We start from the raw sequence: 13,512 nt of genomic DNA on the forward strand, positions 1-13,512 counted from the left end.
TGGGAAGTTCATTTCAGGCATTAAGCAAATTCTGGAAGATACTAAAAATAGGAAAATAAATAGAAAGTTCTGTTTCAGCTATCATTCAAATTAAGTTCTTAACACTCCAGATTATCAGTCAAATTGCAAGAAAGTAGATCTAAATAGAAAAGGTGATTTTTAAAAATCTATCTTCTTTTCAGTATTTATGATTTATCAGTGCCCTTCCCTGCTTTTTAATAACCATTTAGTATATTCCATTGTGAACCCACTGACGTTCTCAGTATATAATATTTGGAGTAAGGGTTTTTCTGTTTACTGTTTACTGTTTTCTATTTTTCCGTTTTCTGTTTACTGTAGTAAACTCAGGAAGAACCTTGGGTAAAGATTACCATTAACCCTAAAAAGTGAGGGTATTGGAATGTCCAATGTGAAAAAACAGAGAGGCTCCAACAAGTTTGCATGTAACAGAGGTGCCAGACTTTTAAATTGAATCATTAAGGATTTTATTTCAAGACTCAGAAGATTATTATGTGATGTTCTTTGCTATCTTTTGCATGCAAAGTCAATCTTAATTTGTGGCAGGTCAGTTTTATTCAAATGGATGGGAAATTGAAGTTTGCCATTTAGATTTGGATAGTGGGTTTTACACATTTAGCATTGATTTCCTAATTTTCTATGGTGTATTACTTTACAATTCCCCAAAAGAACTTTAAGCATTTTTTTCCCCCAAACATTTCTGAACTCCGATCTCTACAAGCGTGTTTTGGATGTGTCATGTCTGGTGCCAAAAGGGTGTTTTGAAACTGCAGGAGATCTGAGCCTCATGGCATTCATGGGCTCAGTAATGGCAATGGTGGTAGGAGGCTGGTAGCCCGCACTTACACATGGGTAGTAGAATGTAGAGCTGCTACTAGACAGGGACACTTTATCTATCCCAGAACTATCTGTTCTAGTTGGATGTGATCTTTACTGCTTAATACAATATCCTTGTTATATCCTAAAGCTGTTCTCAGGATGTTTCAGACATCCTGAAATTCTGTACCCCTTAAATAGTATATGATAATTACTCCCATAAGTAAGTATTCATACTGTCCTTTGTCTTCTAACTTACTTTTCCTCTCTTCATCTCTGTGCTATACAGTCCTTCAGCAGGAGTCAGTAAAAGAGCACAATCTGACTAGTTCCTTGGTGCTCACTAAAGTCTTGACCAGAGTGACTGGCTTGATAAGCATTTCTTCTTTCCTTGCCTCATTGCACACATCCCTTCTAAGCTGCACCTTGATCAAAGAAGATTTCTGCCTCTGGGCCCACAATATGCATGCTATAGTATTCTGAGGTCAGAGGCTCCCTCTTCAGCATCTAAGCTCAGCTGTTACTTAATAATTGAAATCTCTGGTTCTGTACAGTTACAGAATATTGTTTATTTAGGCCACACCAGGAACATATTACTGCCTTTTATACAGAAGAAAGTTAAAGGTTAGAAGGTTTTGTGCTTCTCCCCCTACACACACCTTAAATAATACAAATCACTAGGTAGTAGAGCTAGAACTGGATTCCAGGTGTTTGGCCTCCAAATGGAAAGTTGTTTCAACTATATTGTGTTGTAATTTAAAGTCTTAAAAAGTTTCCTAAAGTTTGAAATAATAGCAGGGTGTGCAATCTTGGTGACATTTTGGAAAGTTTTAAGGATAACTTTAAGTAATCATTAAAGTTTGATGCAGCTTAATGCTTTGGTTAGTCCCTTGCCGATCTGCCCTTTTCAGCCCCAGGTTTGCTGGTATCTATTTTAGTTCAAATTCTTTAATTATTTAGTATTTCTTAGATATACCCCAAAGTTTTTGTAAAAAGTGATCTCATTACATTTATCTGAACCCCATTCTAGCAGCAACCTCACCTTTTTTGAGGGCTTTAGTAAAAGGGTCTATTGCTCTAAGCTTACAATGAATCTTTTTAAAAACATTTCCTAAGTAACCATTCCCAGTTTTCTGGTTTTTCTGTTGAACCTATTTTCCTCAAGCAATATGTTCCTTTCAGTTTCTGCTAAGGTGTCTGGAACCATATCAGATAATTCTCTTTTCTCCTGTTCAGTCTCAGTCTTTGAGCAAGTTCTTATACATTTAAAAATCCTCTTCTTTGATTTAATTGTATTTTCCTCCATATATAATTTTGGTACATATTTATTGTAGCACTAATTCTTAACCCCCAAAGTTAAATATCCAAGTAGTCTTCTCAACCTTTCCAAGTTTAATTTATGTGTTTTTATCTTAATATTTTCCCCTCTTCATTTATATAAGGACATTCTAGCTCCTCAGGCTACCTTTAAACTCTTTAAACCAAAACTCTGTTTTGGAGACGAGAGGAGTCCTCTGTAAGATATGATTGAATCTCAAACCTAACCTTGAATTGTTTTGGTTATTGGGAAGCACAAAGGAATACTTAAGCATTTAATGAATTAGTAATGTAGATATATACCCAAATGGAAAGATAAGTTTTTGAACATTGACTCCTAAAGAGAACTTTACATTTAACAGCATAATTTCCTTTTTTTCATTTTGTTAAATCTTGTATTTGCAATATAAAGGAGACCGTAGAAGCAAAAATTTAAATCATTTTTTCCAAGTTTTTTTTTTATGGTTTTATGTTCTAATCTCTTGCCTTCTCCAATAAAGAAAGCCATCATTAAAATATCAGATAAGTAACTATTGTAACACCACTTAGTTTAAGATGCATTTACTGTCCATTTTTTTCTATATAGTTCTTGTTATTTGAATTTACTTAGTCTTTTTCAGTCATTTTTGGTGTTCCAGTCATTGAGTTACGATAGAAGCAATTGTCCATCCATTGTGCTACATTTTATGAATTTTTACCGTACGAAACAATTCATGAACATCCAGTACAGCCTCAGTTTTTGGATTCCATGGTGGGTTGTAAATCACTTAGTCCAAACCCATCCTTTTTTCTAGTAAAGCTTGATTTATGTAACAAATCACATTACTATAACAAATCACATCCCAATATCCCAAGAAATGTTGCTTTTAGCCCTTTTGAATGAATGTTGAGGTAACACCTTGTAAGACAAACTGATGTATGTTCTATTGGCAATAGTCCCCTAATATTAATCTATTCATTAGCTAACCATAAAATAATTTTCAGAGAGTATCTTGTGCCAGTAAAATATTTTTAATTCTTACAACATAATGTATTCTATTTGCCAATAAAATGTAAATCACATTAGGAATATGTTTGTGTTTCTAAATAGCTTGCTTTTGCCAGAGATTCAAATAACCAGTGGTTGATAAATTGATGTATTTGTGAATTTCAATTAAGTCCAGTTATTTAACCAATTGCATCAGGAAAGCAGGTTAAAATGGACAGAAGTCAACATTTACTGTATTCCAGGCACAATGTCTTTTTCTTTTGTAATGGCTTATTAAGACAATTTCCAAATTCATCTCTTAACTGCTTTTATGTACCATTGTTAAAGACAGACCTTGGGCTGACTACATTATGTATTTCCTTTAGTACAGAGTTTCCTTTTTATTTGCCTTTTGAATAAGTTATTTTCTCTCACTTCTCAAAATACTGCAAACGATCTTAATAACACATATACCTCACTGTAAGGAGGCGTTTCTGGTATTACCAAGGTTAGATGCATGTAAGTGCTTGTGCAATAAACCACCACATATTCCACATATCCTTGGACAGAATTTCTTTAAGTTCCAGGCTTTGTCATTTTTCTAAAATGTCTTTGGATATGAAAAGAGACCACTGTCCTTGTCTTGAGTATACCAGCAGTACCATGTGAAATATTATGGAATTTGTTTAACTGGTGGAAGCAACAAGTACTTCCTTTACTGGTGTTGAAATGCTAGACTGTAGATTTGAGTCAGTAGGACAATAGCTTAAACCCAGATTATTAGCTCAATTGTTCTTGAACACTAGGGTAAAATGGTCAGCATCGATTTTAGTGAAGACATACAAAAATGTAAAGATATCCTGTGATCAATGTAATCTAACCACAAATCCAAGTGTCTTTTTGCAGAAATTGACAAGCTGATCCTAAAATTCATATGGAAACACAAGGGACTCAGCCTAGCTAAAACAGCCTTGAGAAAGAACAAAGTTTAGTTCACACTTTCCATTTCAAAATTTACTACAGTACTATGCTTATTATATGTAGAGTAATTGCCACAATAATTAAATACTGTGATACTGGCTTAAGAACAGATATAGAGATCAATAGAATAGAATTGACAATTCAGAAATAAGTCCATACATTTATGGTAGTTGATTTAGGTGAAGGTGCAAAGACAATTCAGTGGAGAAAGGATAATTTTTTTTCAGCAAATGGTGCTGGGACAACTGGATATCTACATGTGAAAGAATGAATTTGGAACCCTACTTCACACCATATATAAAAACTAATTTCACAGACCTGTACCCCTGAATCAAATAATACATTATATTTTAATAAAAAAAAAACTAATTGGAAATGGATCAAAGACCTGTATGTAAGAGCTGAAACTGTAAAACTCCTAGAAGAAAACAGAGTTGTAAATCATTGTGACCTTGGATTAGACAAGAGTACACTTTAGATGTAACACCTAAAGCACATGCAACCAACAACAACAAAATGTTCTCTCTACAAGTTTTTGTGTGAACAAAAGTTTTCATTTATCTGGGATGAATGCCCAGTAGTACAGTTGGTAGGAAGTTGTCGTTTAGATTTCAAAGAAACTACAAGACTGTTTGCCAGATCCCTGTATCATTGTACTTTCCCACCAGCAATGTATGAGTGATACAATTTGTCTCCATCTTTGCCAGCATTTGGTGTTACCATTATTTTTTTTTATTTTAGGCATTCTGATTCGTTTATACTGGTATTTCATTGTGATTTTAATTTGCATTTCCTAGTGGATAATGAATGATGTTGGATGTCTTCATGTGCTTAGTTGCTATCTGTAAATTCTCTTCAGTGAAATGTCTCTTCATGCTTTTTGCTCATTTTTACTTGGGTTTTTTCTTTATTGTTATTTCTTGATAGTTTTTAATTCTAGATACCAGTCCTTTGTCAGATATGTATTATGCAAATATATTCTCCCTACTATAGCTTGTCTTTGTATCCTCTTAACAGAGTCTAAACAGAGCAAAAACTTCTAATTTTGATGAGATTGAATTTATCAATTTTTCCTCTTTTGGGTTGTACCTTTTGTATAAAGTCAGAAAACTTTTTGCCTGACTCTAGATCCTTAAGATTTTCTTCAACACTTGTTTTCCAAAAGTTGTATAATTTTATGTCTTATATTTAAGTTTATGATCCATTTTGAGTTAATCTTGTTTGATGAGACTAAGGTTGAAGTTCTTAATCCTTTTTTCCTTTTTTACCTAAGAATGTCCAATTGTTCAGTATCATTTGCCTTTGTTAAAAAGATTATCATTCCGGGATGCCTGTGTGGGTCAGTAGGTTAAGCCTCTGCCTTTAACTCAGGTCGTGATCTTAGGGTCCTGGGATCGAGCCCCACATCAGGCTCTGTGCTCAGCGGGGAGACTGCTTCCCCCTCTCTCTTTGCCTGCCTCTCTGCCTACTTGTGATCTCTCTCTCTCTCTCTCTCTGTCAAATAAATAAATAAATAAATCTTAAAAAAATAAAATAAATTTTAAAAAAAGACTATCATTCCTCCATTGAAATGCCTTTGTGCTCCTGTTAAAAATAAAGTGGGCATATTTGCGTCAGTCTCTTTCTGGGTTCTATGAGTTTATCCCTCCACCAATACTACACAGACTTGATGTGATCTTGTGATATTTCTTCTTTAGCCTGTTAATATTATGGTGGATTACACTGATTGATTTTTGATTGTTGAACCTGCCTTGTGTCCCTGGGATCAACTCCACTTTGTTAGTTATGGTCAGGGTAATTCATTTTATATGTTGCTAAATTCTTTCTGGTAATACACACACACACACACACACACACATATGAGGGATGATGGTGTATAATTGTTTTTTGTGTATTGCCTTTGTCTGGTTTTAGTATTACAGTAATGCTAGCTTCGTAAAATAAAACCCAAAGTACTTTCTTTCCTGTTTTCTGGAAGAGAGTGTATAGAATTGGTTTTAACTTTTTTTTTTTTTAATGTTTGATAAAATTCTCTAATCAAATCAGCTAGGCTTGGAGATCTATTATTTTTTTGGCCATTTTGAAATTATGGATTAAATATCCTTAAAAGTTATGAGGATATTCAAATGATTTATTTCATATTGGGAAGTAATAGTAGTTAATGCTTTTCTGGGAATTGATTGATTTTTTTAGTAAGCTGTCAAATTTATGTATGTAGAATTATTTGTAGTGTATTCTTATTACCCTTTTGATGTCTGCTATGTCTGTAATAATATTTCCTTTTTTATTCCTAATATTGGTCATTTCTATTGTTTTATTTCTTTGACAGCCCTGCTAGTGATTTATCAGCTTTTCAAAGAATCAGTTGTTTCATAAATTTTATTATTTTCTATTTTTAATGTCATTGATTTCTGCTCTCATCTCTATATTTTTTGGTTTGCTTTGGGTTTATTTTGCTCTTTTCCAGGTTCTTTATGTTAAAGCTTAGATAAATAATTTGAGGCTTTTTTTTTCTTTTTTCTAGGATATGCATTTAGTGTTATAAATTTCTCTCTCAACATTGCTTTACCTTTGCCACACAACCTTTGGTGTTCTATTTTCCTTTTCATGTTAAGTATATTTTTTAAATTTTACCTGAGACTTCCTCTTTGGCCTACGTGAATTGTGTAGATGGGCATGTATTGTTTTGTTACAAGTGTTGATAGATTTTCCTGTTGTCTTTCTATTGTTGATCCTAGTGTGATGCCATTGTAGTCAGAGAACATGTTATGATTTCAGTTCTTTTATATTTTTCTCATGGCAGAGAAGGAGAGAGAAAGGAAAATCTCTGGTATCTCTTCTTATAGGGATACTAATGCCATCATGAAGGCCACATCCTCATGACCTAATCTAAACCAGATTACTTTCTAAAGACCTCATCTTCAAATATATAAAAGTGAAGGTTGGGACCTTAATGTATGTGTATTTGGGGGGCATAATTTGGTCCATAGCAATAAGGTTATAAAAATATTGATTAGATTCCACTGGCTAAAGGTTCTTCTCTATCTTTGCTGATTTTTATGTCTAGTCATTCTACTAATTGTTGAGAGAGGAGTGTTGAGTCCCCAACTATATTTGTGGTTTTGTCTCTATGTCCTTTTAGTTCTGTCAATTTTGCTTCATATATGGTGCAGCTCATTTATTTGATGCATGCACATTTAAGATTGCTATGTCTCCTTGTTGAATTGACCATTTAATTATTATATAATATCCCTCTCTGTCTCCAGTAATTTTCTTTGCTCTGCTGTCTACTTTATCTGATGTTAAATAGTCACTCTTGCTTTTTTTCTTCTTTTGGTCGCTCTTGCTTTTTTTAAATTAATGTTTGCGTGATATTTCTCTTTTTATCCTTTTACTTTCAGTCTGCCTATATTGTTAGAATTCAGTTGAGTTTCTTATGGATGATACATCATTGGGTCATGGTTATTTTTGTTTTTTGTTCTTTAAAAGATATTATTTATTTATTTGAGAGAGAGCAAAAGCAAGCACAAATGGAGGTGGGGGAGGGACAGGTGGAGAGGGAGAAGCAGACTTCCTGCTGAGCAGGGAGCCCAAAGTGGGATTCAGTCCCATGGGTCTGAACTAAAGGCAGATGCTTCACCAACTGCGCCACCCAGGCACCCCAGATCATATATTTTTTTAAAGATTTTATTTATCTATTTATTTGACAGGCAGAGATCACAAGTAGGCAGAGAGGCAGGCAGAGAGAGAGGAGGAAGTAGGCTCCCTGCTGAGCAGAGAGCCTGATGCGGGCCTCGATCCCAGGACTCTGGGATCATGACCTGAGCTAAAGGTAGAGGCTTTAACCCACTGAGCCACCCAGGTGCCTCCCAGATCATATTTTTAAATCAACTCTGCCAATCTTTCTTTTAATTGGTATAGTTAGATCTTACTGATGTGTTTGGGGTTAAGTCTGCCATTTTATTTCTGTTTTGTGTTTATTCTCTGTTTTTCATTTCTCTGTTTTTCTTCTTCTACCTTCCTGTAAGTTCTTAAACATTTTTTAGAATTCCATTTTGATTTATGTATAGTGGATTTGAATGTATCTTTTTGTGTAGCTTTTTAGTGGTTGCTGTAGGTATTACATTATTTATACACAACAGGTCAAGCTTATTGATATCATCATTGTACCAGTTGGAGGGAAATAGAGAATTACTTTTGCCCATCTATAATATAATATCTTAAGTATTTCCTCTCCAATATGTTTACAAACACAGTTTCACAACTTTTGCTGTAATTATTACACATAATTTATAAAATGTAAGAGGAGAAGAAAAGCCTGTTATATTTACCCATATTTTGCTTACCATATTCTTTCTTCCTTTTTGATTGTTCTTTTCTTTCCCTCTTTCTATCATTTCCTTTCTATTTTGAGAACTTATTTTAGTCACACTTTTAGAGTAGATCTGCTGGTGACATATCTCTTATTTTTCTTCTTTCTGAGAATGTCTTGCTCAGATAGATAAATTGATAGATAAACGAATGTATTTACCCATATAAGATCCCGAGTTGACAGTTCTTTTCTTTCAGTGCTTAAAAACTTTCATGGCACATCCTTTTAGCCTTCATGGTTTCTGATAAGTCACTGTTATTCAGTTGTTTTTCCTCCTATAGGTCAGGTGTTTTTCTCTGGCTACTTTCAAGATTTTTTTTTTTTTAAAGATTTTATTTATTTATTTGACAGAGAGATCACAAGCAGGCAGAGAGGCAGGCAGAGAGAGAGGAGGAAGCAGGCTCCCCTAGAAAGCAGAGAGCCCGATGCGGGGCTCGATCCCAGGACTCTGAGATCATGACCTGAGCTAAAGGCAGCGGCTTAACCCACTGAGCCACTCAGGCGCCCTAAGATTTTTTTTTTTATAAGATTTTTAATTTTTAAGTAATCTCCACACCCAGCCGGGGACTCGAACTCAGAACCCTGAGATCAAGAGTTGTTCACTCCACCCACTGAGCCAACCAGGCACCCCTTTTTAATATTTTTAATTTGCATTAGTTTTCAAGACTTATGGTATTTCCTAGCATGGACATTTTTATTTTATTCTGTTTGAGTTAACTGCTTGAATCTGTAGCTTTAGTCTTTTGCTAATTGGGAAGTTTTCTGCCGTTATTTCAGGTACATTTTTTAGCCCTGTCCTTTCTCCGCTCTCCTTCAGGGAGTTCAATGATATGAATGTTAGATGTCCCACAGGTTCCTGAGGCTCTCTTCATTTTTCTTTTTCTTTTTTTTTTTAAACAGTTTATTTTCTCTCTTTTGCTTTGTTTTATCTTTTAATTTAGTTATTTTTTCTTCTGTCTTTTCCTTCCTGCCATCAATCCTGTCTATTGAGCTTTTTGCTTTGATTATTGTATTTTTCAATTCTAATATTGAATTGAAATTGCTGAGACTATCTCTTTCTTAGCTGAGGCTTTCTGTCTTTTCATATGTTTCACTCATATTTATGATTGCTCAATGAAGCGTTTTTTATCTTGGCTGCTTTAAAATTTTGTCCCATAATTCTAACATCTTTTTCATCTCAGTGTTAGGATTTATTGATTGTCTTTTTTATTCAGTTTGAGATCTTTCTGTTTTTAGATATGAGGAGTGATTTTTTTTTTTATTGAGACATAGACATTTGGGTATTATAAGACCCTGAATCTTTTTTTTTAACTTTTTACTTTAACTATATTTTATTGATACCACTCTGGTAATGGCAGGGGACAGGAGCATCACTGTATTATTGCCAGGTGAGAATGTATTGCCAGGTTTTTTGTTGACACCCAAGATGGAGATTCTTTGTTATTTCTGGGTCTGGATGGGATGTATAGTTCCCCGATAGGCTTCCACTGATAACCTGCCTAGCTGGAAAGGATACGAAAGGGTGTAGTCTCCTTACAACTGGACATTAGTGAAAGTCGTGACTCTCCAGTGGACCTCCTCTGATGCTGTCCCAGCAGGACAAGGAGGTTCATTTCATTACTGATGGGTAGGAGTAGAAATATAGACTCTCTGTATAATCTTCACAGTATGAGGAGCCTTCTTACTACCTGTTGGGAATGAAAAGTCTTGGCTTCCTCCTTGGACTTTTGTGACACCATCAGAGCTGGGAGGGTTGGTAAATGGGTATGGTTCTTCATTATAGACTTAGAACGTAAAAGTCTAGGTTTTCTACTCAGCCTTTATAGGACTGGGTGGGGCTAAGTCTACAATTTTTTTCTGAATGGTTATTGTCTAAAAGTTTTTGCTAGGCTGCTCTTTTCCTGGTCCTTTGGCTAAAGAGAGCAGGCTTTTGTTGGGGCTTTTTGTATATGCACCTACTGGCATTCCTAGTTGTTGGCTTCTTTAAGTCTGTTATATATGAGGCAAAAAAGTGTTGTTCCTAGAATCTTGAGGTTCTTAGCCCGTCTGTCTTATTTCCATTTTCTGAGCCTTTTTATGTTTGTTTGAAAAGTGTCCAAGGTTTTTAGTTGTATTTAGTGAGAGGAATTAGGGAAAGTGATGTCTACTCCACCTTTCCATTCACATATTTCAAAATGTTTCCCACCTTTTTTCCATTCTTTCAAAATAAGTTTCCCTATCCTGTAATTAAAGTAGTGCTTACTTGAGAACATTTCATGTAAACAACTCATAGAAAATGGGTTTCATTGTGACATGAATAGCTTAGAACAGTGGTTCTCAATTTAAAACACATTCAAGCACCTAGAGGTCTTTTATTTTTATTTTTTTAAAGGATTTTATTTATTTATTTGACAGAGAGAGCGATCACAAGCAGGCAGAGAGCCAGGCAGAGAGAGGGGGAAGCAGGCTCCCCACTGAGCAGAGACCCCAATGCAGGCCTCAATCCCAGAACCATGGGATCATGACCTGAGCCTAAGGCAGAGGCTTAACCCACTGAGCCACCCAAGTGCCCAACACCTAGAGGGCTTTTAAAAACTAATTGTTGGATTCCACTCCCAGAGAGGAGTGAGAACTGACATTTCTAATAAGTTCCCAGAGAATGCTACTGCTTTGGGGACCATACTTTTGTAATCACTGCTTTAAAGAAATGCTTAGATGATGATAGACCATTATTTTCAAAAGATATTAATGGCATATGTTGTTGCTTTAAGTAAAAACAAAAAAATTACAGTAAGTGCAATAAACTAGATATTTGATCTAAAATATTTAAAGGTTAACATTTATAAGATGACAGTGTAACCTTTTCTTCAATTTTTCTTTTTTTGCTTTTATTTTAAAGACTTTATTTATTTGTCAGAGAGAGAGAGAGAGAGCTTACAAGCAGGGAGAGCAGCAGGCAGAGGGAGAAGCAGACTCCCCACTGAGCAAAGAGCCAGATGTGGGACTCCATCCCAGGACTGTGAGATCATAACCTGAGCCAAAGGCAGATGCTTAACTGACTGAGCCATCCAGGATCCCAACAGTGTCACATTTTTAATGAAATTGGGATCTTTCCATTTTTCAGCACTATTGTATATGGCATTTGAGAGGCCAAAGGAGTACACATTTTATGCAAAGAGAAGAATGTGGCAAAAAATGAGAGGTGTGGTGATCAAGTTGTTCTTTGAGTATAAAATAATGCCTATTTTATTGGACCCTAAGCTAAGAGTGTTTGAATGGGTATATTAAGCTCTTACTAAACTTTGGTAAGTGTATGACATACAAGATCTTTTTTAAGGCTCAGTGTTGATGGCAGGAAAGCTCTGCTAAATTGATCTGAACTAATGATGCCCAACCTGGTTATTATTGAGTACATGTCATCATAATACACCTTCCTCTAAAGTTCATCTTTTTTTCCCCCTTGTGTTAGTGAATATAAATGATACTGGGATTAAAACTACTCCCATCAATAGTATGACTGTTTGTCTAGATCAAGGTGAACTTAGAAATATTTTCCCCAGAAGATCACTAACCATAAAAAAGAAAAATTAAAATAGTGAAATGTCAGATTAGAGTCTCTTAGACATTATTTTTCTCATGGAAGTTATTATAAGTGTTAATAAAGAAACTTACTTGTGAATATTCATTAGATAATCGTTCTTATTTTGTAGCCAGATATCAGAATTCTAAAGGATTTTCTTTTCTCTTTTAGCTCTGTTGGCTTAGCAAAAGCAGCTCTAGAAGCAATTAATGGATTCAACCTCTTTGGCAATCAGGTAAAATAAAACAAAACAGGAATATCAACAACAAACTGATTATTTTGTTGAATTGCATGATTAATTAATTTGGTCATTTGTCAGGTCATTCCTTATGATCGAAGAATGTCTGAAATTTATGTAGCAGCTCATGGTTGATCAGCCTTTCCTTTGAATATGATTTTCCAGTTAAATCATATTTTTCTAACTAAAAAACATTGCTTAATTTAAAAATACCTTTTGAAAAAGAATTCTCATTTTCTTTGTTCGGTAACTTTTCCCCCAAATCTCTTATTGCACTTTCACATTTTTATTTCTCTCTCTCTCTCTCTTTCTCTCTCTTTTAAGTAAGCTTCTATGTCCATCATGGGGCTCAAACTCACAACCCCAAGATCAAGTGTTGCACGCTCTACCAACTGAGCCAGCCGAGCACCCCATTTTCACATTTTTAAATAGTCTTGATATTACAAATCATATATTTTCTGTGTCAGTTCCCATGTTGATTTCAGTATGATATATATCCATGTATATCTCACACAGAGGGGAATTTGTGTAATATGTGCAGCCAAAGAATTGGAAACTTTGATCTTAGCTTAACCCTCAGCTAGCTGTAATTTTATGTTTAAATCTCTTTTTCTTTGGGATAAAAAGGAAATCCCGAGGGTTGCCTTAAATTTTCATAAGATGTTTAACCAATTTCTACACCTAATCAAGTGACCATGGACTGATTTGTTAATGGAGAGCAATAATATAAAGGAATACAGGTTACTTTTCTCAATCAAGGAGTAGGCTAATTTTCTTTAGCAATCTCTGGATTTTTAAGATGGGAGGGTAAAGGAAGTTTCCAGCTGATACTATGATTAACCCTAAGCTATTAAAATGCTAAGTCAGTGGAGATACATTTTAGGAACTTATTCAGATCTGCAAAATGTGACATGGTTTCTGTTATGGCAGTTGTAATTTAATTACAGGTCTTTAATTTAAGTTCAAGTTGGCATATGGCAAAAAGGAGTGACATTGTTTTTCGAGTCAGGAAATAGGATCATTGTCTGCTCTGTACCCCTACCAGTGAGCTCTATAACTTTGATACAAGGATCTAACATAGAAGGTTTTCATACAATTAAAATACAGTTAGTTTAGTGCTTGGCAAAGATTAAACCCTCAGTAAGTGTTATCTCTCATTACTATTAGTGGATTTACGGTAATTCTAAAGAAAGGACATGAGGAGATTGGACTGAAAAACCTCTAGAGGGTGTCTCAAAGAGATG

The 13,512-nt window shown here is 34.8% G+C and overlaps 1 protein-coding gene across 1 annotated transcript in view; it reads left to right on the plus strand.

Annotated features, from left to right (window-relative positions):
- LOC111157377 (phosphorylase kinase regulatory subunit beta) overlaps positions 1-13,512 on the plus strand; it is a 240,406-nt gene that overhangs the window by 100,322 nt on the left and 126,572 nt on the right. Inside the window, exon 8 of the mRNA XM_022518739.1 lies at positions 12,202-12,265. Coding sequence (XP_022374447.1) covers positions 12,202-12,265 — 64 coding nt within the window. The remainder of the gene's footprint in view (positions 1-12,201; positions 12,266-13,512) is intronic.

The sequence above is a fragment of the Enhydra lutris genome, unplaced genomic scaffold, assembly GCF_002288905.1.
Source record: "Enhydra lutris kenyoni isolate GAN:26980312 unplaced genomic scaffold, ASM228890v2 scaffoldscaffold54, whole genome shotgun sequence".
Lineage (NCBI taxonomy): Eukaryota > Metazoa > Chordata > Mammalia > Carnivora > Mustelidae > Enhydra > Enhydra lutris.